The 26287-nt window shown below is 44.8% G+C and overlaps 1 protein-coding gene across 1 annotated transcript in view; it reads left to right on the top strand.

Annotated features, from left to right (window-relative positions):
* The window catches only part of TAB1 (TGF-beta activated kinase 1 (MAP3K7) binding protein 1), a gene marked incomplete at its 5' end in the record, with an annotated part of 185746 nt that overhangs the window by 30599 nt on the left and 128860 nt on the right, over positions 1 to 26287 (top strand). Inside the window, 1 exon segment of the mRNA XM_029590187.1 lies at positions 549 to 662. Coding sequence (XP_029446047.1) covers positions 549 to 662 — 114 coding nt within the window.

Genomic DNA, 26287 nt, shown 5'->3' with positions numbered 1-26287 from the left:
ACTACTTGGGAGGAAGAGAGGGTTAAAAATGAATGAAGGCCTAGGCAGTTGTGCATGAAGACCTTAAGGCATCATAACACCCAAAACAGGCAGGTTCTGATTCAGCTGGAGCAGATGGAAACTGGTGGTCACCTTCCATTTCCCCTCCGCCCCCCACCAACAAAAAAAAAATAAATTTGGGATTTTGTTTGCTTTAATTTAATAGTTTCTGGAAAGTAAATTTTGTAGGTGTACAGGTTATGCAATTTTGATACAAGAAAGTGTATTTTGGAATTGCTGTCTGAGGCTTGATGCATGTAGAATGTGAAGAGGCTATTGGTTACCTTTTCAAATCTTAGTAGGAGTATAATGGATTGATCTTACAGGTAAGATGAGCAGGATCTACTAGCCAAAATGTAGGATTCTCATCTGCCCCTTCATAGCTACACCCATTAGGTTTATGACATTTCTGGATGCCTTCTACAGGCGAAAAGCCCAGTATTTGCCCATTGTCCAGATACTTTCTTTAATCACATATGCATTAATTTGGCTTTTTGCTGTTTTCTCAGGTACAAACCGTTCACTATTGTGCAAGTCAACAGTAGACGGGCTGCAAGTCACACAGCTGAATGTAGATCACACTACAGAGAATGAGGATGAGCTTTTCCGACTATCCCAACTTGGTAAGTGCAGTTTTCTTTCTTGAGAGAGGCATGGGAGATGAGAAGCTCAACTAGCAGTCACTGGGTGAAAGAAGAATGATGTGGGAGGAGGATTGTGATATTTCTAGCAAAGGAGTATCCCTGCTTTAACATAGATAAGCAGTCCTGCTGTGCAACCTTGCTACAGTCTCACTCTGAATGCAAGTTCATGATTATAAAATAATCTCTGATTTTACTTATTTATTCCATTTAACTAGCAGTGATGCTTGCTATGTTACATAAAACCTTTATTTTCCTTTATATATACTCACCAGCTTTCCGGACAATTCTTCAATCTCTTCTTTTCTCAGGCCTAGATTATTGTGATTCTCTCTTCATTGGTTTGCCTGTTTACGTTATGTGTCCACTACAAATAATTCAAAATTCTGTAGCTCGGCTTCTAACCGGCACTTCCATTCAAGACCACATCACTACAGTGCTACACTGGCATCCCATCCCTTATTGGATACAATACAAACTTGCTGTTACCATTCATAACTTACTGAATAACATTTCTTCCCCTTGGATCATTGTGACGCTATAAAGCTCTACACAAAGTCACAGACTCTCAGATCATCAAATCAAGGTCTCATAGACATTCTGTTTCCAAGACTCATCTGTCTGAATGAGACCCAGGAGCACATTTTCTCCTAGGACAAGCAGGATGGAAGTCCTCACACATGGGAGACATCATCTGATGGTGCCCGGCACGGGGGAGGTTTGTTTCTTCTGAGCCAAGAGGCGGTTCATATCTAGTCATGGGCTCTGTCCCAGGGTATGGTGCTCCGAGCCATGTATCTAGCCAGGAAGGAGAATGTGGTGGCGGACAGGCTAAGTAGAGCCGTCCAACCCCACGAACAGTCCCTGAATCAGGAGATGGCAGATCGACTCTTCCATCTCTGGGGCTCCCCGGACTTGGATCTCTTTGCATCCCCCTATAACAGGAAGATGGACCAGTTCTGCTCCCTGTACAGAGGGATGGCAAGCCAGCCTTGGACGCCTTTGCCCACCATTGGGGCAAGGGCCTTCTGTACGCATATCCTCCGCTTATTGTAGTGATGAAAGACTCTCTTGAAGCTCTGACAGGACGGGGGACCATGATCCTCATAGACCCTCGTTGGCTGAGGCAGATCTGGTTCCTGCTTCTGTGGGATCTTTCCCTCTGGGAACCGATCAGTCTTCCCCAGACCTCATCACGTAGAATCAGGGCAGGCTGCGCCATCCCATTCTCAGGGCCTTATCCCTGACGGCTTGGATGTTGAAAGGTTAATTCTGCAGCCCCTTGACCTGTCAGATGATGTGTCTCAGGTCTTGGTAGCTTCCAGAAAGCCTTCCACTAGAAAGTCTTATAGCCTGAAGTGGAGGAGGTTTTCCATGTGGTGTGAGTGTCACGACTTGGACCCGTTCTCCTGCTCCACACCAAAACTGACTGACTATCTTCTGTACTTTTGGATGCTGGCTTAAAAACCAACTCCTTTAGGCTGTACCTGAGTGCTATCGGTGCTTACCACCAGAGTGTGGATGGTTTGCCCATCTCTATGCAACTCACAGTGGGTCGCTTTATGCGGGGTCTACTGCAGTTGAAGCCTCCCCTGCAGTCTCCCGATGTGTCCTGTGACCTCAATGTGCGTCTTAGCTCATGAAAGCGCCTTTCGAGCTGCTGCGCATCTGCGACCTGAAGTACCTGACCTTTGAAGGTCATCATTTTAGTCGCGGTCACTTAGCGAGCAGAGTCAGCAAGCTTCAGGCCCTAGTGATGTGTCCACCGTACACTTCCATGATAGGGTGGTTCTGTGCACACACCCTAAGTTCCTGCTGAAGGTGATAACTGATTTCCATCTTAACCAGTCAATCGTCCTGTCCATCTTTTTTCCCAAGCCTCATTCATACCAGGGTGAACGGGCTCTGCACAGTCTGGATTGTAAGTGAGCCTTAGCCTTCTACTTGGAGCGAACAGCAGGCCATAGGCAGTCTACACATCTCTTCATCTCTTTTGACAGGAATGGATTAGGAGTTGTAGATGCTAAGCAGACCCTGTCCAACTGGCTGGCAGATTGTATTTCCTTCTGCTATACTCAGGCAGGACTGCAACTGGAGGGCTATGTCAAGGCTCATTCTGTCAGAACCATGGCAGCTTCAGTGGTCCACTCGAGAGCGGTCCCCTTGGATGAGATCTGCAAGGCTGTGACATGGATTTCCCACTACACTTTTGCCTCTCACTACTGTCTGGACAGGGATGGCCGACACAATAGCAGCTTCAGCCAGTCTGTCCTCCAGAATCTTTCTGCTGTAGAACCCAACTCTTCCTGCCTTGGGCCCATTTTTCGGGTTCAGGCTGTTTCCCTCTGTTACCAAGAGCACCACTGTTGTTGTGCCCATTGGCACCTGGTTGGTTGCCTGTTGGTCATGTTTGTTGCTCGGGAACAGCCTGCAGCTAGGGATTCAGCCATGTGAGAAAACAGAGTTGCTTACCTGTAACAGGTGTTCTCACAGGACAGCAGGATGTTAGTCCCATTCAGTCTACCCAGTAAGCTTATTATTATAGTTTTACAATTATTTCTGTGTGGGGATCTATAGCTGTTTGCTAGTTCTGTTTTCCTAATAGGAGTTGTAGTGGTGTTCAGTCTACCCAGCTTACTGGGTAGACTGAATGGGCCGTTTGGTCGTCTTCTGCCATCATTTCTATGTTTTTATATATATAAGCAGAATAAATGTTTCAAAACAGCTATGAACAGAATGACATCCAACAATTAAAAACTCATAAAAACTATTAAAAATTCTCCAAACACCAATAAAATATTTCAAAAAAGCAGACACATCACATAATATTAAATAATTAAAATGGCAGTCAATCAAGAAAAATAAACTTAAAAATCCACCTTTACTTACCCCCTTCAGCAGCTCTCCCACTCCTGTCCTCTTCCATGCAGGCCGTAGCACACACCAGAAGCAGCAGTAGTACCAGGTTCTTATGGCCTGGATTGGCCACTGTTGGAAACAGGATGCTGGGCTTGATGGACCCTTGGTCTGACCCAGTATGACATTTTCTTATGTTCTTACTCCCATGCTTTCTCACATACCCAGATTTCTCACTTCCATTCTCTCTCTCTCTCTCTCTCTCTCACACACACACACACACACACACACACCCCTCCCTGACCAATCTCACACACACACATCACCTCCCTGACCAATCACTTTTATTGTCTCTCACATAAACACATATCACCTCTGTGACAAGTTTCTCTCATTCACACATGCTCTCTCACACACTTACACACATGCTCTCAAACACACACACACACACACATGCTCTCACTTACAGGCTGGCTGTCTTCTCTCTCTCTCTCACTCACTCACTCCCCCCCCCCCCTCCCGAGCACAAATAGTAGCTGCAGCAGCCTCCTCCAGCCCCTGCAGGCCAAGAAAGAAGAATCCCATCGGCCACGGGAGGCTTATACTGCTGTCTCCTTTGCTGATTGCCAGCTGCTTCAATTGCTGCGGGCCATGTTACTGCTTGGGGGCCGATACTGCTGCCGCCGCTACTTTTCCACGCAGCACAGCTCTTTCTCCTTCCCACGCACTGCACTGTGTATCACTTCCTGTTCCAGGGCAGGCGCAGGAAGAAGAAAAGGCCAGCTACGGGTGCCACAGCTTCCGCTAACACCGCTGCCGTTCCCATTGGGCTTGAATGTGCTGTTAGCCCGGTGGCAACGGCAGCAGGGAAGGAAGAGCAGCGGGAGAGACCGGGAGCACATGACACATTGCTGGTGCTTGGCGACACACTGGTGTGTCACAACACACCGGTTGAGAAGTGCTGCCATAGAGGACCGAAAAAAACCCCTCAGGCAAATAACAAGTAGCCGAGACAAAATATTCATTTTCAGGACATTAATCCTACCACCCTAAGAGAAGAAATGATCATCCCAGCTCTTAAAATCGTTTTTGATCTTACTGACTACTGGCGCATAATTAAGGCAATATATATCCGCCATCCTACGCGGCACCCATATTCCCAGGTATTTAAAGCCGTCTCTTGCCTTCCTAAAGGCAGAAAAACATTTTGGGGTATCTTCCAAAACCAAGGGCCCTAATGGAAATACTTCAGATTTGGCATAGTTAATTTTATATCCAGACAACCTAACATATATTCTGCCAGAATGGCCACCAACCTGGGATTGGTCAAGGAAAAAGAAGACAACATCTGCGTAAAGGGATATAATGTGCTTTGTACCTTCCACCTGAAAACCTGTCACCTCTGGGTCCTTTCTGACCTTGTGTGCCAGGATTTTAATTGCCAGGTTAAAGAGAAGCAGGAAGAGGGGGCACCCCTGTCTCGTGTCCCTAGCTATAGTAACGGGCTCTGAGCAATAACCATTTGTAAATACCTTGGCATGGGGATGTGCATATAATATCCTAATTCATTCTCTGAGCTCTTCTGGAAACCCCACCGCCTTTAAAACCTTAGAGAGAGGCCCACTTGAGGCAGTCAAATGCCTTTTCGGCATCTAATGCTACTATCATACCTACCGTATGTGCTTGCTTTGCCAGGGCTATGATGTTAAATAGTCTCCTCGTATTCGTAGTCGAGAGGCATCCTTTAATAAATCCCGTTTGATCATCCTTAACAAGGATAGGCATTACCAGCTCCAGCTGCAACTGAAACATTTTCGCCAGAATCTTAATACAGTAGGCCCTCGGGTTATGAACGGCTCAGGTTACGACCAACATTTAAGGTTTCGGGTTACGAACAAATTTTGAGTTATGACCGAAATCCTGGTTTTGAGTTACGAACAAATCTCGAGTTACAACCAAAAATTCCACCCCGGGGTGGAGGGGGGAGAGAGAGACTAACCATAATGCCCTCACGCTAAACAGGCATTTATATCTCTATGGGAGGCCCACTAGTAACTCGAGGTTTAGGTATTAGTGGAGGGTTAGGGCCCACTTTGACATTCAGAGTGAGATGTACAAACAGAACAGTGCTCTCTTGTGAAGATTTGATGACCTTCGGAGTGAGGAAACTTAGCCAAAGATGAGATTTGTGCAGTGTTCTCTCAACCTAACTTGATGTTACCCAGGTACAGAGTCCATATGCAGATATCGTAAAGGAACTGATGGAGGAGGTGAAATTGTTGTTTCTGGTAGGCTAGGCACATTTTATAACTTTTTGGTGAGTACACTAGGAAATTATTGGTGTTTCTGGTAATTAATGACCTTATACAACCATTTTTTATTATAGAAATGGTTAGATAAGGGGTGCTTTTGGGAGGTTCAGAACGCATTATTGGGTTTCCCATAATTTCCTATGGAAAAAATAGTCTTGACTTACAACCAACTTGGGTTACAACCAGCCCTCTGGAATCAATTGAGTTCGTAAGTCAAGGGACCACTGTATCTGAGTTCAAGAGAGACATTGGACTATAGTAACCCAGATCTAGCCCATCTCTACCTGGTTTTTGTAGTAGCAGTACCACGGCATTGGACATAGTCTATGTGAAAACCATCCGGTCCTGGACTTTTTCCTTTGGGTAAACTCATAATAGCACTGTACACATCATCCACTGCAATAGGGGCTTTTAATCTATCCACCTGTCTTTCAGTAAGCTATGGTAGTTCGATTCCTCACAGGTATTCATCTGTCTCTCTTCCCCTGTCTTCCAAGGTATTACCATACAGTGTTTAATAAAAGCCTTTGAATATATCATTAATGGACTGCAAATGATACATAACATCCTCAGTAGGGGTTCTAATGCTACCAATCACATTCCAGGACTTTCTTTTCCTAAGAGCTGTGGCTAGCAGTGCCCTAATTTTGTTCCCATACTCATGCAATCTCTGACGAGAGAATTGAAACATTCTTTCGATTCCCTTGACTTATATGCACCAGAGTTTGTCTTTTGCCCTCTGTAGAGAACCAAATACCCTGAAAGAACAGGTGATTTTATGCTGTGCCTCCAGAGTTTCAATTTTTCCCTCCAGTGACTTTTCCCGCTGCAGCTGGAGCTTGTTCATATGGGAGGCAAAATTGATAATTTTACCCTTCAGAACTGATTTTAGCATTTCTCAAAGTATTACTGGCAACTGCTCAGCTATACGATGCACATATGGTAAAATCTTTAATGGCATCCCTGATCATTTGACAAAACTTCTTATTGCCAAGCAACAAGGGATTAGAACATAAGAACAAAAGAAATTGCCATGCTGGGTCAGACCCAGGGTCCATCAACCCCAGCATCCTGTTTCCAACAGAGGCCAAACCAGGCCACAAGAACCTGGCAGTTACCCAAACACTAAGAAGAACCCATGCTACTGATGCAATTAATAGCAGTGGCTATTCCCTAAGTCAACTTAATTGAGATGCCATGTTTTAATAGGCAGGGTCCCTGGGATATTTGTAATGGCTACAAAACAGGGTTGTGGTCTGAAATGTGGCTAGTAAAGATATCTAACTGTCCCAGACTAATAAGCACAGAAGCCGTGCATAGAAATAAATCTATCCGGCTATACGAAAGATACTGTGGAAAATAGCAAGTGTAGACTCTTCCCGTTGGGTATTGGGGCTTCCAAGCATCCAGTACCCCTAATCTAACCATTAAATCCTTGAGGCTGGCAGCCGGATTCGGTACTGCTTCTTGCCCTTTTGACATCATGGACAGGATCAAGGCAGACATTTCAGTTCTCACCCCCCCCCCCAATCACAAAAGGGGAAGATGAGAAGCCCTCTTATGACGATGTTAGACCCTTATAATACTCTTTCTGGCCCACATTTGGCCCATTCCCCATAAATTACACATTCTAGCATTATGTAGCGTCCCTCCTGATCTTTCAGCTGCTTACTCACTTGCAGAGGAAGGGCTTTATGTATTAAAATGCATACTTCCCTGCTTTTTGTATTTATTTATTTATTTTTAATTTTTATATACCGAAGTTCTTGTAAGGACTACAAATCAATCCGGTTTACATAAAACGAAGAACTGCTCAACAAAGAGCGGAGCTTTACATGGAACCGAGGAACATATGGAACAGTATAACTGATTGACAATTTAACATAGTGCTAAATAAAGTAATAATAGTTTAACTGGAAATAAATAAAGCAATATAATATTTTATAAAGACAGTTTAACTGTTTAACGTATCAATAAATATAAATATAAGCAATGCCAAATATATATATGAAATATAGTACATTTTTGAGCACAACGGTAATTGTCCAGTAGCAGGTTCTAAAATTAGTACTTGATGCAGTGTCCATAATTAGGGTAATTAGGATACTTAGGAATTGGGAAGTCTGTTCGTCACCGTAAAATTAATCGAATTATATTATAATATGTATTATAAGAAGAGTAGAATATTTGACCCACCCATTCCCTCTGAAGCTTGGCATGCTCTTTGTCAGACAGATGAGTCTCCTGCAGTAGCACAATGTGTGTATCTCGCTTCTTTAAATAATCCAGAATACGTTTGTGCTTTACTGGAATACCAAGTCCCCTGACATTTAGTGTGATAATGTTGACTCCTGCACTAGCCATAGTCACGGTATGATTGACATCGTAGTATGCTGCATCTCTCAACTAATAAAGTTCCCTTCTGAGATTCTTGCATTCCCCCCCAACTCCCACCCAATAAGTAACTCACCCCCCTCCCGAATTTTCTCAGCCTGTCGTAACAAAAAGTAAAAAAGAAACTTCTCCCCCACCTCCACATCTCCTTCCGCGTCCTAGGCCGGCTGTATTCGTAACCCACCCTCTTTCTGCATCTAAAATCCTCCTACTCAGATCTGTCTCCACCCACCGTAATTCCCCACCACCTGCTCCCTTTGACTTTATATCTCTTAACTGACACATCCAGTTCCCTTGCACACTCTGGGCGTGGCCTCAGCTGAGCATGATATGTCGAGATTCCGTTAGGCAGTACCGGTGAGCTAAAGTCCTATATGCCATTGGCTGACCTCATTCTTCTATAAGTTCTCGCTGTGCGTCATGCTATACTCCTCCTCCATGGAGACACCACTCAGTCAGTTGAGGAATAAGAATCCGGTAGACTTCAGTGAGCCAGCACCTGGAAGGGTGATCTGCTCCAGGATCTGTATTACTCTTATGACAAGTAAAAACCACATGGCACGGCTAACCCCCCACCCCCACCCCTCCATCAGCTCCCTCTTCCTCTCCATTCCCAACCTAACCGCCCCCCCCCCGTTTCTCAGCTTGAAACATCTTAGAGTAACGCTCCCCTCCCCCCTCACTCTCACCCAAGAACCCTTCCCTAGTACTAGGTGATACTGACAGTTAATTATATCACTTTCCCCAGTAACTAGCCTCAGCTCCAATAAAGTGACAAGCTGAAAAAGGATATAAAAGATTTGCCACTGATCACTGTGCAAGGCCTTGGGTGGCTCAGGTCTTGCAGCAAGCTGCACTGCCTTCCATCGGTCACGACATTCTCTGTCACAGCCAACAGTTCCTGTCTCACTTCTCCTCACTCTGCTCATGCGATTCAACCTTGCCATGTCCGTTTTTGTCCAGTGCGCTTTTGTCTGCCCTAAGTGCCGCTGTCAGCGAGCCAGCACATGCCGACATTCTAGGCCAGTCCTGAGAGTCACTGAATGCTGCTGATCTCCGGCTCAGGCTTCCCCTGCCACTGGGAATGGAACGAGGGCTGCTACCAGCAGCTCCAATTTCAGATTCATGTGGCACCCATGTCTTGCTGCCACCATTTGCTGTCAGGCCGATACAGTAAAGTTTGCGGGAGAGCAAGCGAGTGCACAGGCCAGTGTCCTGTGCACTCGCTACAGTAAAACACAATATTTAAATTAGGGCCCGCGGTAAAAAGAGGCGCTAGGGACACTAGCGTGTCCCTAGCGCCTCTTTTTGGACAGGAGCGGCGGCTGTCAGAGGGTTTGACAGCCGACGCTCAATTTTGCCGGCGTCGGTTCTCGAGCCCGCTGACAGCCACGGGTTCGGAAACCGGACGCCGTCAAAATTGAGTGTCCGGTTTTAACCTGCGAGCCGCGGGCTGATTTTAAAAAAAGGGTTTTTGACACGCTATTACCCCTTACTTAATAAGTGGTAAAGCTAGCGCGTCGAAAACGCGCATTAACAGTGCACTCCACCGGAGCGCACTGTACTGTATCGGCCTGTGTGTGAGGTGATGCAGCGCCATTTTTTCTCCCAGTTTTCTCCAAAAGCACCATTGCAGCCCCAGGAGTCTCTAAAGTCCACCAGGAGTTACCCATCCATATTGATAATTTCGCAGGATATAACAGCCGGAACCAAATATTCCATGTGTGCAATATTTTTTTCATACCACTCTCCGTTTTTGAGACATGACACTGTAGTCTGAAAAGACCGCCACATGGTTACCCCGATATGTAAGAGGCCCAAGTTCCCACACCTTACAGAGGATCCATTCTTTAGCCAGATAATTATGTAATTTGATGATGAAGGCACGTGGTCTGTTATTGGTCTGTGGGGTCTGGCCCGGCACTCTGTTTTTTATCAATAATCAGTTTTGGATCAGACTCCCCCGGAGTAAAAAGCTCACATAAGAGGGTTTCCAGAAATCACCGTGTCTCCTGGCCGCCTTCTTGTTTGGGAACCCCTACCACACGGATATTACTCCATTGGGACCTATTTTCCAGGTCGCCACTTTCTCTTCCATGATTTTGACCTGTTTCTTTAAGACCATAAGCGAGTTCGCTGCACTGGATTTCAAATCCTCGAACACAGAGACCCGATTCTCCAATTCCTCCACCTTGGGGCCTACCGACTGATTCTGCACCTATATTCCTCGATGGAGGCTTTCCTGGCTCCCCTATCCTGAGCCATTTCTGTGCATAGGATCCATCGTGTTCTGATCAGGGTTATAAGATTTGCTCTCGGCACAGCGTCACCCACCTCCTGATAAAAGTCCAGAGCGCTGCGTGTTCGCCTGGTAGCCATGGCGCTGGTATTTGCACTCTCCTGAGTACGCAGGAGACGTTACAATCTAATAATTCTCTTCCTGCAATATTCCTGCATTACTTCTTAAACTCTGGATGCAAATCACTGAAAAATTCTGGGAGATTTATAACGGATGGAGTGCTCGGGCCAGTGGAGTCTCACTAGAATACATCTATCTCCATCAACGCTCAACAGCACCCCCTTTTTGTTATTATTTAGGAGAGTTGTGGGTGGATCCTTGGGCCGGTGGCAGATGACCACGCCCCCGGGGGAAGATCCCGAGAGGGACCACCGGTCAGGCTCAGAGTATGGAGACAGACACGCACTAGTTCTTTTATTAGACAGTATACTGAACCACCAGAGGTGGCAGTAGTGAGCTGGAGTACCCGGCTGGATGCTGGATAAGCAATCCCTGGAGGCTGAGCTGTACAGAAACTGAAATATAGTGAGTAGGCAGGGTATGCAGAGTTCATGGACAGAACCTGATGGTAACACTCACACGATATCTCATAGAAGCCCAGGAGCTGGAATGAAGTAGGCCCTCGAGGAGCGACTACTTGGTTCCAGGGAAAGCTCTGAGTGTGCGATGGTAACTCACAGATGTAGTAGGCAGTGATGGCTTCCAGGCAGAAGTGAATTCCGAAGAAGTCCGGGAACGAGGCCCCCGAGGAGCGGGTACCCCTGCTTAGTCCAAGGAGGCAGAGTAGCGTAGATAGAAAGAATCCTTATCCTTGCTAACTCGAATTGTTATCAATTCAGAGACTTTTAAATATCTGAAACGGATGACGTAGGTTCGCGCCACTTCTGGTACTTGAGGCGGGGCCGCGCACGCGCCCCTAGGCATCAGGTGAACATGGCGGATTGCAGCGTCGGGCCGGGGATGCCGAAAGACGCCACGGCAGCCAACCTTCCATCAACCCCGGAGGGAGTGCCTCAGGGATCTGTATTGGGACCCTTACTTTTCAATATATTTATAAATGATCTGGAAAGAAATACGACGAGTGAGATAATCAAATTTGCAGATGACACAAAATTGTTCAGAGTAGTTAAATCACAAGCAGATTGTGATAAATTGCAGGAAGACCTTGTGAGACTGGAAAATTGGGAATCCAAATGGCAGATGAAATTTAATATGGATAAGTGCAAGGTGCTGCATATAGGGTAAAATAACCCATGCTATAATTACACAATGTTGGGTTCCATATTAGGTGCTACAACCCAAGAAAGAGATCTAGGCGTCATAGTGGATAACACATTGAAATCGTCGGTTCAGTGTGCTGCGGCAGTCAAAAAAGCAAACAGAATGTTGGGAATTATTAGAAAGGGAATGGTGAATAAAACGGAAAATGTCATAATGCCTCTGTATCGCTCCATGGTGAGACCGCACCTTGAATATTGTGTACAATTCTGGTCGCCGCATCTCAAAAAAGATATAATTGCGATGGAGAAGGTACAGAGAAGGGCTACCAAAATGATAAGGGGAATGGAACAACTCCCCTATGAGGAAAGACTAAAGAGGTTAGGACTTTTCAGCTTGGAGAAGAGACGACTGAGGGGGGATATGATAGAGGTGTTTAAAATCATGAGAGGTCTAGAACGGGTAGATGTGAATCGGTTATTTACTCTTTCGGATAGTAGAAAGACTAGGGGGCACTCCATGAAGTTAGCATGGGGCACATTTAAAACTAATCGGAGAAAGTTCTTTTTTACTCAACGCACAATTAAACTCTGGAATTTGTTGCCAGAGGATCTGGTTAGTGCAGTTAGTATAGCTGTGTTTAAAAAAGGATTGGATAAGTTCTTGGAGGAGAAGTCCATTACCTGCTGTTAAGTTCACTTAGAGAATAGCCACTGTCATTAGCAATGGTAACATGGAATAGACTTAGTTTTTGGTTACTTGCCAGGTTCTTATGGCCTGGATTGGCCACTGTTGGAAACAGGATGCTGGGCTTGATGGACCCTTGGTCTGACCCAGTATGGCATTTTCTTATGTTCTTATGAGTCGCCAATGCGTAAGGTGGGCGGAGTGGAGATGTCGGGCAGCGACAGTCGCAACACTTTTCTCCTATATTTATTTTATTTTTCCCTAATTTTGTTATGAGTCTGAAGGGAGACCCCATGTGGATGCGTGGATAGTGGCATACTGGGCCTGCTCAGTGTGCCAGTCAAAGTTTTCCATGCCGGGCTCCATTAGATAATGTCACCCATGTGAGAGGACCTACATCCTGCTGTCCTAGGAAAACGTTACAGGTAAGCATCTCTGCTTTCTCAATTGCTGGACCTACCCTCTGGAACTTTCTACCAGCAGAGATAAGAATCATCAAGCATCATACTTTTTTTTTTTTTTTAAAGTACTTAAAACATACTTTTTTTTGAATGGCATGTAATTGGTTCAGCTGAATCCATGACCTGTTGGACATGTCTCCCTGTACACTGACTCTCATATCCTATGTGATATGTTTGCTTGTACTTTTACTCTGTATTTTTTATCCATTTGTATATGTTCCATCCTAGATCTATTATGAATGTATTCTTGTACCCCACTGTGAACCTCAGAATGGTGGGTAATATTTATTTTAAATAAATCAAATAAGTAAGGGAGGAGGTTTGTGACACGAGTCAGGTGAAAAGTTGTTTGGTGTTGGGTCAGGGGAGATAGGATAATCTTGTTGAGGAACGTAAAGAACAAAACTTTCTGATGCATCATGGGAAAAGTAATTTAGATTACTGACTTTACATCGGTAAGCGTATTCATTACATTGCCTTTCATATCCCATCTGGCAGTGGGATAAGCCAATGAGCAATTTGTGAATCACTGCAAAGAATCTGTTTCAGGCTCATGTTGACTTTCAGGCCCATACAGCAAACTCCACGGGAGAGCCGGCGCTCCAAGGCGAGCACCCGCTCTCCCAACGCGCGACCAGGCACCTCTCCTGGGCGCGCGATTCAGTATTTAAATTAGGGCCCGCGCTAATAAGGAGGCACTAGGGACACTAGCGCGTCCCTAGCGCCTCCTTATTGGCGGAAGCGGCAGCTGTCAGCGGGTCTGACAGCTGATGCTTAATTTACTGGCGTCAGTTGTTGAACCCACTGACAGCCACGGGTTCGGAACACAGATGCCGGCAAAATTGAGCGTCCGTCTTCCAACCCGCGGCAGATTTTTATTTTTTTAAGAAGAATTTTTTTTGTTTTTGGGGCCTCTGACTTAATATCGCTATGATATTAAGTCAGAAGGTGTACAGAAAAGCATTTTTTTTCTGCTTTTCTGTACACTTGCCCGGTGCCTTCTGAAATTAAGTTAATTTCTGAGAGTAAAATGTGCGGCTTGGCTATTAGTTTCGGGGGGGTTGGCCGCGCATTTTGCACGCGCTATTACCCCTTACTGTATAAGGGGTAATAATAGCACATCAAAAATGCGCAGCTAAACGGGGGCCAACAGTGTGCTCGGCCGAGTGCACCGTTTTGTATTGGCCTGCTTATAAGTACCATGCAGTCTTCAAGAGGAATCTGTCATGAATCCCTGCAGAAACTTTGTGAAAATTAAATTAATTTTATTTATTGATTTTTATATACCGTCGTTCGGTTTCACCATCACAACGGTTTACAAAGTTATGAAGTTTAACAGTGTTTTCAAAAATGGTTCATATGGTTGCTAATATAGGGGCGGATTTTCAGAGCCCTGCTCGCGTAAATCCGCCCAAAACCGGGCGGATTTACGCGAGCAGGGCCCTGCGCGCCGGGAAGCCTATTTTACATAGGCCTCCCGGCGCGCGCAGAGCCCCGGGACTCGCGTAAGTCCCGGGGTTCTCCGAGGGGGGCGTGTCGGGGGGGGCGGGCCCGGTCGTCGCGGCGTTTCGGGGGCGTGTCGGCAGCGTTTTGGGGGCGGGTACGGGGGCGGGGCCACGCCCTCCGTACCCGCCCCCAGGTCGCGGCCCGGCGCGCAGGACGCCCGCTCGCGCGCGGGGATTTACTTCTCCCTCCGGGAGGCGTAAATCCCCAGAGAAAGGTAAGGGGGGGGTGTAGACAGGGCCGGGGGGGTGGGTTAGGTAGAGGAAGGGAGGGGAAGGTGAGGGGAGGGCGTTAGAGGATTCCCTCCAAGGCCGCTCCGATTTCGGAGCGGCCTTGGAGGGAACGGGGGTAGGCTGCGCGGCTCGGCGCACGCCGGCTATACAAAATCGATAGCCTTGCGCGCGCCGATCCAGGTTTTTAGCAGATACGCGCGGCTCCGCGCGTATCTACTAAAATCCAGCGTACTTTTGTTTGCGCCTGGAGCGCAAACAAAAGTAGGCTATTCGCGTACCTTTTAAAATCCGCCCCATAGAGTATAATTATGAACTAGGTTTATAAATTAATCAAGAACATAATACAGAACTAAGTAAATCACAAGATTCTTGGGTCAATCTGTTTTCAAGTGTGAGGATGGGAGCGGAGTATTTTTAGTCATTGGGTGAGATGGTAGGCTTTGGTAAACATCCATGTTTTTAGCTCTTTCTTGAAAGTTTTTAAGTTTTCTTGACTTCTGAGTTCAGTTGGGAGGGTGTCCAGAGTTTGGGGCTTCCAAGTGAAATTGCTTTCTTTTGAGGTGAGTTGTTTGGATCTAGCAGGAGGAATCTTTAATAGACCTTTATTTGCTGATCTGAGGTTTCTGTTTGGAGCATGCAATTTTATGGAAGAACTAAGCCAGTTTGTTTGATTTTCATAAATTATTTTATGTAGTATGGATAGAATTTTGTATTCGATTCTAAATTTTATTGGGAGCCAGTGTAGAGATAAAAGTGTGGGCGTGATGTAATCATGTTTTTTAGATCCAGTGAGTATTCTTGCAGTTGTGTTTTGCAGGATTTGTAGTGGGTGGATTGTATTATGAGGTAAGTTGAATAATGAGTTACAGTAGTCCAGGCTGGAGAATATAAGTAGTTGAAGGATTGAAATTGAAAGAGAATTTAGCATCTCATTTCATAATCTGTGAAATATGCTCACAGCTTTCTACTTTCATAGCTGTATTTATTATTTTTTAGATAACTGTTAATTGTTTTACAAGGTGGCTTGTATGATGATGTGAGTCATACCTAAAACAGCCTTTTTGCTGTAAACACAATGAGAGCATATAACTTACTGAAGGTTATTGCATGGGGGAGTGGAGGTGGGAGTTGAATGTGGATCTTCCGTGACTAGGCTCCACTACAGGCCTGAGTCAGCACAAGTCAGATGTTCTAATTCAGAATAGAATATCTAATGTCTGCTTGGATTAGAATATTTGGCATGTATTGATTTAGAAAGTTGTTGGTGTTAGCGGTTGATGTTAGGAGTCTGTAAAACTGAGCATGCAGGTAAAAGAGATGATATGACTACTTATCCTGGATTGGTTTACCAGAGTGTAGTTTGTTTTTACCTTTATTAAAATTTGTGAATCGCCTGTAATCGAATTATACAACACCCCTGACCAGCTTTGTGTGGGGAAAAAGAACCTGACTTGACAGCACTAGAAACTTGAAGTATCCATTCAATTTCAGGGAAACACTAGAGAGCTTGTTGCTGGATGTGGATGTGTGAGTGATCTGCTCTCAGAAGAAGAAACCAAAAATCAGTCAATTCTGCAAGTAAAATTGCCGTCTCTTCCAAGTACTTATCCCAAAAGATAACAGCCATAGCCAGTGATAAACTGGGTAAAATAGAAGCAACTTTTGCAGTGTCACGTGCAGTCAAAAGGTCCAAACAGGTCCCTTCATTGCCACTGATAGATGACTGCTGGCAAGAATACTGAAACCTGTCTTAATGATCATCAGAGAATGAAAGTGCAAATAAAGACATTAAAATGGAGGTACTTCTTTATAGCGCAATTCTCTTTATTTCAAGAGACAGTGGATAGCTAAGAGGAAAGGACTTCCTTGTTGGAAGATACTGTGGCACTGCTACAGGACAATGTGAAAATCTTGCTGAACTGAGAAGGGACTTGGACGATGCAAATAATAGGGATTAGAGAAGTGATTAGAAAATATTGTGAATTTTAGAGAGAATGGAAGTTGATCATCCATGGACATTCATTTTATGAAGGACTTCGAGATTGAAAGACCATGTAGCTGGCCTTCCCATAACACCAGCAACAAAAAATGCCCACAACCAATGGTGACTCATTTTTTGAGATAGCCTCAACTATTGGAAATCCTGAAAAACGTTTAAGGTGCAGGTGACTGTACTTTGGGATGAAAAGAAAATGTTGGTTCTCGGAGATCTCAAATAAAGTAAGAGCACGGTGCTGCAGTGACTAAAAATTAATGAAAGCAAGGTTTGGTTTATTACTGAATAATATGAAAAAAAACCCCAACTTTTGAGAATCCTAAAGAGTTATAAGTTTATACCGATCCTTTTTCAGCAAAAAAATAAAGATTCAAGGATTTGATTATGTAAATGGAGAGTATAGTGGGTTGGTGAGTTTTATGTACTGTACTTCTGATTAAGACTGATTTTTTTTACACTTAGTATTATCACAAACAATATGGGTTTGGGCTAAAATAATTTGCTTGATTATGGCTGGACTTTCACACAGATTTTCTGCAGAATCAGAGACTTGGGAACAATTACTATATTTGGTGTATTGAGAATTTCAAGTCTGCAGTGAAATGTATTACTGGTGACTGTGAAGGCTGATTGTGTGTAGGTCTTTCCTTATTATCCATGCCAGACCAGTCTAAACAGGAGGGTTAAGTCCCCCTTCCAGCAGATAGAGACAAAAAGCTGAAAGTTGACTTCACTCCCCTTATAGGAGTCTGCTGGCTTCAGCTCTTCAGTATTTCTCTGTCTCCAGCAGAGGGTGCAGACGTGGACTGGTGCTGTAGCTATGAGTAGGCCTCTCCTGTGAAAGCTTTAGGCCCAGGTTCCTGGTGGGACTGATCTCTCTTCCCCTTTGGGAACTGACTCGGGGATCTGAGTTCCCACATCAATGGTTCAAGCACCTGCTGGTCCTGGATGACTTAGTTCCCTTGGTGGGTCCAGCAACAGGAGCTACTTTAACAGCACATTGTCCCTCTATTCTGGGAGAGCAGCAGGGAGGCAGTAAAGTTTCTATTTAATAAAAAAAAAATCTTGCGGCATAGCCTTTTTCCTGTGCCTCCCAGCCTCTTATGCTGCTGTGCCAGATTTATTTATTTATATAACAATATTTATAGCCTACTTATAACGAACCGGTTGGGCTAAGTGAGTTACAACAAGAAATAAAAACATAATAGAAAAATATACAGCATACTATGATTTTTAACTCCCAAGCAGAAACACCTTGCACTAATGTTCAATTGCCGACGGAATCACCAGTAGCTTCGTGGAAAAGATTTGGACTCATTCAGCGTGTCTGAGGTGATCGCTCCTCAGCTCCCTCTCCCTCTGCTTGCTTCTGGTAAGGCTGTAAAAAGAGGGAGGCATAGCACTGCAGGTAAAGTCATGGTGGCTTATTGTCAGCAGGTACATTCTGCCTGGTTTGGGAGCAGGCAGTCACCAGGTGGGTGACTGTGAACCACCACAGGTAAGCACCCTGCCAAGAGGCAAAATTGATGGCTATCCCAGATCGAGTCCTGGCCCCTGTGGTAGGAAGCAGCACTGAAGAACACATGGAACAGGGCTTGGCCGGCACTCTCGTTTATGGCTGGATCAGCAAACATTTTATCGCTGCTTTGTGACAGAAATAAATAAATCATGCATGCCAGACTCTTTACCTCCCTTCTTCCCTCTGATAGTCAAATTATGTGGGAGCTGCATATTTCCCTTCGGGCACAGCCTGTGCAGCTACAGTTCTCTAATGAGTTTTTTCAGCAAGTGACCTCACATGCATGTTGGAGCTCCTCCCTTCTGCCCTTTTTGATAGCTGAGCGGTGAAGAGAACAGCCTGCAGAAATGGCTGTCTTCCCATGTACACAAATAAAACTTCCCAGAGAGTTTTTAAAGATAAATTAAGCTTATTAGGCTGTAGATTGCTATAGCCTGTAAAAATTAAAAAACCACAAGGTTGTCTTGCATGGGCAGTACCTTTTGGATTTTTCCTTTAGGCCTTTCTAGCCCTTATCCATATCCCCACAAGGAAAGTTATACTTTGCAACAATTGGAGTGCTAAGGCACCCCACTGACTGGGACAGTCCTAAGGAATTGGCTGGACAAGAGTAGAAGAAGATAACTAATCCAGTAGATGGGGTGATTGCCTCTTCAGAAGGAGATAATGCCTCATTCGGGATGTTCGGGATAGAGAAGCTGGTGACCCTTAATTCTGGGGCATGACCTCCTGCAGCACCTGGATGAGCAATTATAGGCAGTAATTTGTAAGAGGATTCCATATTCCTGGATGCTCTTAGGCTCCCCCTTTCCAAGAGCTTCCTGCTACTTCTGACTGTTAGAAATGGGATCTCTTCAGTATGAGACTCCTGATTCCAGCCTTAAAGTGGTCAAGATGTTGAAGGATCTGTATTCCATTTGCAGAGAAGAGAAAGGATATGATGTTGGATCACCTAGGGGGTTGTCTTCATCTTTTAAGACTACAGTCAAATAGAAGCACAACATTCAGAGTCCCTCAGGATAGAAAGATTGAGTATCTACTTTCTTTTCTCTATAGTCCTCTCTCCTCAGGCAGCTATGTGCAATGGCTTTGTGACTCGAGTCATCCTATGTTTGGTCCAGCATCCCTTGGAGGCAGTCATGTGACCTTCCCCACAGGGAAGGTCATATGTGCTGAGGAGGATGGATTCACATCTGGTGAGTCTTTTACAATGGAAGTGAGTGAGTGCTGTTTCAAAATGTGACCACAGTGTTTACAGCTCTTTGGGTGCTCCCCCATATTTTCTATAGTTTTACCTTTTAAGAGAATAGCTATTCTTTGGTGTAGTCCTGGAACTGTAGAAACCAAAGTTCAGAGGCCAGCTAAAGTTTCTTATCAGAAATCCTTCCTTCCCTCCAGCCCCTCAATACCAATTCTGGTCAAGGCCATTTCAGAAGCTACAAGCAATCTGCTCAGGCTACTCTCTCTCCCTTTGTCGGAGAGGTATTCCAGGACAATGGGTTCAGCAGCTGTGTACTTGGCATGTTCCTTCATGATTCTTGGAGTCTTCTGCTCGTTGTTGACAACACTCAGGGGACTTCCCTGTCACCCTTTGTGTAGATTTTGAGTGTGATGGTATTAAATTGGTTCATCAGCCACAGATTTTGGAGCTCTGTCTCACCCTTGAAACTTCAGGTGCATAGTACATTTATTTCTGGTCTCCCAGGAAAGAGCTGTGTTCTCTTATTCTTCAGGTTTCCATACAAAATGGCAGATGTCATCTTAAATGGTTCCCCATATAAATACACAGGGATATTCAGGGATTACTACCAGAAGTTTCTCACATGCATTAACCCAGATCCACTGCCAGCAACTGTCTGGCTGTCCCCTTATGTTGACCATGACCCTGCATACTTGATATTCAAAGGGTATTAAAGTTCTCCTTGTGCACGGAGGGGCCCTGGTTCCTCCTTTAGTCGGACATCTGACTACTCAGGCCAAGTCAGAGTAGGAAAGCCGTTCAGCCACAGCCAGAGTCATATAGATGTGGAACCCCTAGGCTGACTGACAATTATCATGAACAGCAATTAGACTTTCCAATTCTTTGGCATATAGGGAAGCCTTCTCATATCTAAAGAAGAAAATGGTCGTATGGTATTACTCTAGATGCCCAAATAGCCCGTTTCCATGTTTGCCCTGAGCGTGGTCTATTATGCAGATTCTAGGCTCCAGGGCAAGGAACCTGAACATAATTCCTTGGTCACAGACCCACTTGCCTCTCTCTCAGTTCACTCTCCTCTCAGGGTGATATCCAGTAATCCTGTGCCACAAGGCTATTTTCTTGTGCAGATGGCTTTTCACAGTTGTCTCCTGCAGGGAATGGATTTGCAATCTTTTTCATGGTTATTTCACACTGTATATGTGAGCATTATAGGTTCAGAGGGGAGTCATGCTCCAGGGCAGCTGTAGCTGGGACAGATGTCTTGGTGGAGAAACCAGCCTTTCTTATTTTGTAGACTCAGCCTGTTGCACCGATAAACTGACAAGAAAATTTGTCCATTTTACCTTAAATCATGAAATGGTTTACTTTAATTTTTCTGCTAGCCATTCCCTCATGTAAGTATGTAAGGTGTCCTCTCTCAAGTGACTTTGGATCAGCCAGCTTATGAAGTTCTGAAGTGGCGGGATAAAAAGGACCTTTGTATTGAGCGTCCATTTTCCTTACCTGCGCATAACCATGTCTCCCAGGCCCCTGATGCTTTGGAAAGCTAGGGACGCACAATTTCCCCTAGCATGTCCTTTTTAGCATGGCAGCTCATTTGATTATTGCATTGGGTGTCCAGGAGAAGTGGTTGTGCGTGCATTAGTAAAACAGGCGCTCAATACAAGCGTCTGTTTTACCTTGTGGTTTTATTACAACAACATGGCAGTGTGGAGTGTCTCAGAGCTGGCCTCTGCCATAACAGATGCCATTGCTATAGCACCAAGTTCCTTCTCATGTTTGCAGGCAGCTGTTAGTGAAAATAAGCTGATTTGGGTTTCTGAAGATGTCTCTTTCTCCAGCTCTGAAGCAGAGCCCTTCTCTCTAGTGGGAACCCAGCTGTCAGAGCTAGTAAAGAATTTCTTTGCCTCCCCAAGCCCTGAAGACCAGAGTGGGAAATTAGAAACTTACTGTCCATGATGGATGAAATTTTCCCACATAGTAGGGCCACGCAATGTCCTATACAGGTGTGGTCCTTTCCTCAAGAGCTTTCAGCTTTGGAAGTAAGTCATCACCATGAGTTGGTGGATTCTCATCTTCCAGGGAAATCCCTTCACGAATTGGAAGGGGAAGTGGCATCCATTCACTCTGAGTTCCTACTGGATGTTTTCCTCCTCAGTCACCTTCATAAGAACATAAGATTTTTGCAAACTGGGGCAAACCAAAGTCCATCGTCCAGTATCCTGTTTCGAACAGTGATCAATCCAAGTCACAAGTACCTGGTGACAAATCCATCTCTTTCAGGAGTTTTGGAGTCCTCAAAAAAACATATGGCTCCTCCAATCTTTGGGTTTCCTGGTTAGCTTTGCCAATTCCAACCTGGTTCCATCTTGAAGAATTCAGTTCATAGGAGCCTGGATAAACTTGGTTCAGGAAAAAGCTTATCTCCTTTCAAAACAGCTGCATTGCTGATGAGCCTAGTAAGATCTCTTTTTCAACATGACTGAGCTTCAGCAAGGTCAGTCTGGTCCTTTTTGGATGCATGACTTCTGTAATGTAGTGCGAGTCCTCTGATTCATCTGCACATGTGGGGCCTCTGAAGCCAATGGGATCAACTCTATCAGCCATTATCCCACCAAATCTCTGTGACCCCCGGAATATGAGCATCCCTTTAGTGAAGGGTGAATCAGGAAGTTCTAAAGGGGTGTGTCTCGCATGTTCCACCACATCAAGTTACTCTATCTACTGACACACCCACCAAGGGGTGGGGAGCACATACCAGAATAGCATGAATCCAAGGATTCTTGTCACCAGTGGAGAGTCTAAAAATCAACCACTTCAAGCTGCGAGCCATCTATTATGCTCGAAGGGCTTTCTCTCACCTTCTTTCAGGAAAGAGAATTTAGATCCAGACGGACAACTGAGTGGCCATGTTCTACATAAAATGCAGGAGATTATGGGATCTTACACCCTTTTCCAGAAGGCCCTCCAAATCTGGTCATGGGTAGGACATCGCAATGTCCATCTCCAGGTGAGCTACCTTCCAGGAATCCAGAATACGTTGTGGACCACCTCAGCAGAGTATTACACTACCCAAGTATTCCTTGGATCAAGGAATCACGGATGACTTGTTCAGTAGCTAGGGGAAAAGTCTGATGATCAATATGTTTGCCTCTGAAGAGAACAGAAAAGTTGAGAAGTTCTGTTCCATGTATCTGAGCAGCTACAGATGAGCTTCTGATGCTTTTGTGCTAGACTGGAGCATCAGTCTACTCTGTGTACTTACTGATTCCTCTAATCATCAGGACAGTCTAGAAGGTTCTTTGGGACAAGGTGAGGATAATTCTTATAGCACCAGTCTGGCTATGGCAAGCATGATATTCATATATTGTGCATCTGTCACCTTAGTCTCTGGTTCCTTTGGGAATATCTCCAATTCATCACATGGGAAAAAGACAGGCTCTTCCATCTGAACCTGCCAGTGCTGGCCCTTATAGGGTGAATGTTGAATGCTCAATAATCTCCTTCTTATTCCTTCCCAAACAGTGGCGGATGTTCTGATTTCCGAAAGGAAACCTTCAACCCGAAGGTCCTACGGTTTCAAATAGAAGAGGTTCTTAACTTGGTGTTGGACTAACAAAATGGATCATTTCATCTGTGGCCTGAGGGACTTGCTCCAGTATCTAGTTTGTCTCTTGCCCTCATCATAGGGGGTTCTATAAATTCATCCCCAAGTTCCTTCCGTACGTGATATCTGCATTTCACGTTAATCAGGCTGTTGTGTTACCTACACTCTCTCCAAGAATGCATGCTTACAAAGAAGAACAAACTCTTTACTTCCTGTACTGTAAGAGTGCCCTGGAATATTACCTAACCAGGACTCAACATCACTGTCAAGATTCTCAACTGTTTGTATCCTTTGATCTCAATTGCTAAATGTCCAATTGGCTAGTGGACTGTTATACGCTGGCTGACTTACAGATTACAGACTATATCAAGGTTGATTGGGAATTGTTTATATTGTGAATGTTTTATTGGTCCACAGTGATCAAATGTTTGGAATTTGCAGAATATAAATATGTTAAATAAGGGCGACTTCAGTGGCTTATCTCATGGCCACTTCCATTGAAGATATTTGCATATCTACTACTTGGTCATCTGCTCACTTCTTCTTGTCGCACTACTATCTGGACAGTATGTCCTGGGGAAACAAACTTTGGCTAGCAGTTCTGTGCATTCTGTTTGTCCAGTAGTCCACTTTTCACTTGATAGGGTCAGGTTGTCTTTAAGTATTTGCTCCACAATGCAACCCTCGGCTTGGGACTCCTCGTGTATTATGGCTAATTCTTATCTGCTGGTCGAATGAGAAAGCAAGTTTGCTTACCTGTAAACAGGGTTCTCTGTAGACAGCAGAATGACTTATCCATACTTAGTGCCTGCCTGCCTGCCTCCCTGGAGAGTCAACTACCTCAGTAAATCTTAAGTTCTGGAAGAGACTAAGAGGTTCATGAAGCAGCGAGTTTGCATGTAAGCTCCCGCACATGCCCAGTAAAGTTTTAACAGAGTTCTGAGAGATGGTCCATGTTGGCCCTGTCGGATGATTTCACTCGTGCGTTATGACTAATTCATCATGCTGTCTGTAGAGGAACTTGTTTACAGCTGTCAGCTAAGCAGACTTGCTTTACACACACACAGGAAAATGAGGCAGTCAAGAGAATCCTGGAGAAATACAGCAGCAAGCTCTGTGATGTGAGACTCATTGAAAGAATTGCTGGAGGTTGTAAGTACATGATGATATGTAGTGGTGATTTTCTGCCAGATCACCAACCAGGAACCTTTTTGAACTTGTTTCCTTTTCCTCATCAAGAAAAAAAAGGTGGAAGCTGCTCCTGTCCCTGACCCAGTGTCTCTCTTATTTAGAAAATTGCCAGAGATGATATTTGGTGTCTGAGAAGGGCTATCGTATATGTGAATTTTACTGTAACAAGAAGAGGAATACCCAGCTGTTTGCCTTTTTTTTTTTTTTTCTGCTTTTTTTTTTTTACAAAGTGTAAAGGCTTCCAGAGCTTTCCTGGGAAATGCAGTAAATTGAGTTACAACATTTTATGCAACTATTAGTCAACACAGCTCTTGACTTTACATGTGACTCATTATTCTTTGTTGATTGTCATGGCTTTGTGGGAATTTGGATAAGAGGGCTTAAAAAGATTCAGTAAGCATTGTATATGGGAGTATGTTGTGTGTTATAAGGGTTCTAAAAACGTGTGCTTGGATTTTAAAAGCACTGAGGAATTTGAAAATTTAATCTAGTTATTTCTTGGGGGGGTACATAAAACATTTAATAGGGTAAAGTGAATGTAGTAAGTTAGATACTGAGACATGCTGAAGTGCTGTGATTTGGTGGAGTGGTACATTGTCATTATAGTTTGCAGTAGCTTTATGTAGGGCTTCTGATTCTAGGGTTTATATATGTAAGTTTAGGGGTTAATATTTCAGGCAATTAGGGATTTTTGGTGGGACTAAAAATAGGTGTTTGTTTTTGCAGTGTGAATTGGCACATTTTTAGGTGGATTCAATTTAATAAGATGTAAATCAATTAAAACATTTTACATACTGTGTTAGTGTGTGGGGCTAGGATTGGTGGTGGCAGGTTTGTATGCGTGTAGCTAGGGTTGGGGATGGCAGGAGGTGTCTAGTGCCAGCTAGGGTTGTGGCAGGGTGCATGTGCAGCTAGGGTTGGGGGTTGCAGGGTGTGTGTGTGCAGCTAGGGTTGGGGATGGCAGATTGGGGGGGGGTTGTGTATTTGGCTAGGATGGGGGTTGCATGGTGTGTGTGGCTGAGTGGATCCCTTCCATTGCACTCTCTCAGCTCTTTCACTCATCCCTCCCCTCTCCCTCCCATTTCACTCTCTCATCCCTACCCCTCCCCTACCTATTTCAATCTCTCTCCTTCCCTTTCCCTACTCATGCCTCCTGTGCTTCTCATTGGCTGGCAGGACTTGAGATCTTTGCTGACCGTTGTTCCCATGCTCCTTGGCTTGGGCTCCCTGCTGGCCTGCAGCTTCCATGATTCATTTCTTGGGCTGGCAGTGCTTATGTTCTCTGTCGACCCACTGATCTCATGGCAGCAGCTGAGCTTGTGCTGCTCAGTGACGACATCCAGTCAGTGCTCACAGCAGCTGGATGTTGTCATTGGATCACCTAAGGTAGGGGGGGGGGAGGGTTTCAGGTTTTTTTTGGGTTAAAACCGAAAAACCCAATTTTTCCATCGGGGCATTTTATTGGAGTTTTTCAGTTTTAATCAAAAATCAGAAGCCCTATTTGTTTGTCCTGGAGAAGGATGTGGAATCGATTCAGGGACATGCCGTTGATTCATGTATATGGTATGCTAGTCAAAATTGAGTGCATGGGATTAAATGAATGATTCAGTGTTTACAGGAGAAGGAAGGGAAATGCAGAAATTGGTTTAGAATAAGTAAGAGTTGAAAGTGAATGCATGGAAGAGAAATGAGAGGTGATTTGTAATATGTATAGAATTCTAGATCAGTACTTCTCAACCCGTGTGCCTTGAGAAAGTTCTTCCTGTGCCCTAGTGCTCAACCTGCCAGCCTTAATATGTACCTCTTCCTCCCTGGGCTTGTGCTGGATTCCTTTGGACAGTGCCATAAATCGCTTGCTTGCTGCTTCAGTCCCATCCTTCTGTCCCCACTGCAACCAGATAACTCTGAGAGAGAGACTGGAGGGGGAGGCGCAGGAGGGAGGGAGCTCACAGGATAGGAGTGAATTATAAGGAAGAGCCTCTGCTCTCACCCCACTCCCACCTGTGGCCTAGAGTATAGGGCTCTTTTCTGCTATGCTCTGTTTACTTGGAGTTACTGCCCAGATCTTAGATTCTGTGCTGCAGAGAGTTGAGATTCGTATACCAGCAGATTAGGGTGTCGCCCAGAGAT

This window comes from Rhinatrema bivittatum, chromosome 2 (assembly GCF_901001135.1).
Source record: "Rhinatrema bivittatum chromosome 2, aRhiBiv1.1, whole genome shotgun sequence".
Lineage (NCBI taxonomy): Eukaryota > Metazoa > Chordata > Amphibia > Gymnophiona > Rhinatrematidae > Rhinatrema > Rhinatrema bivittatum.
Note: the sequence above shows the minus strand (reverse complement) of the source record. Positions and strands in the feature narration are given on the sequence as shown.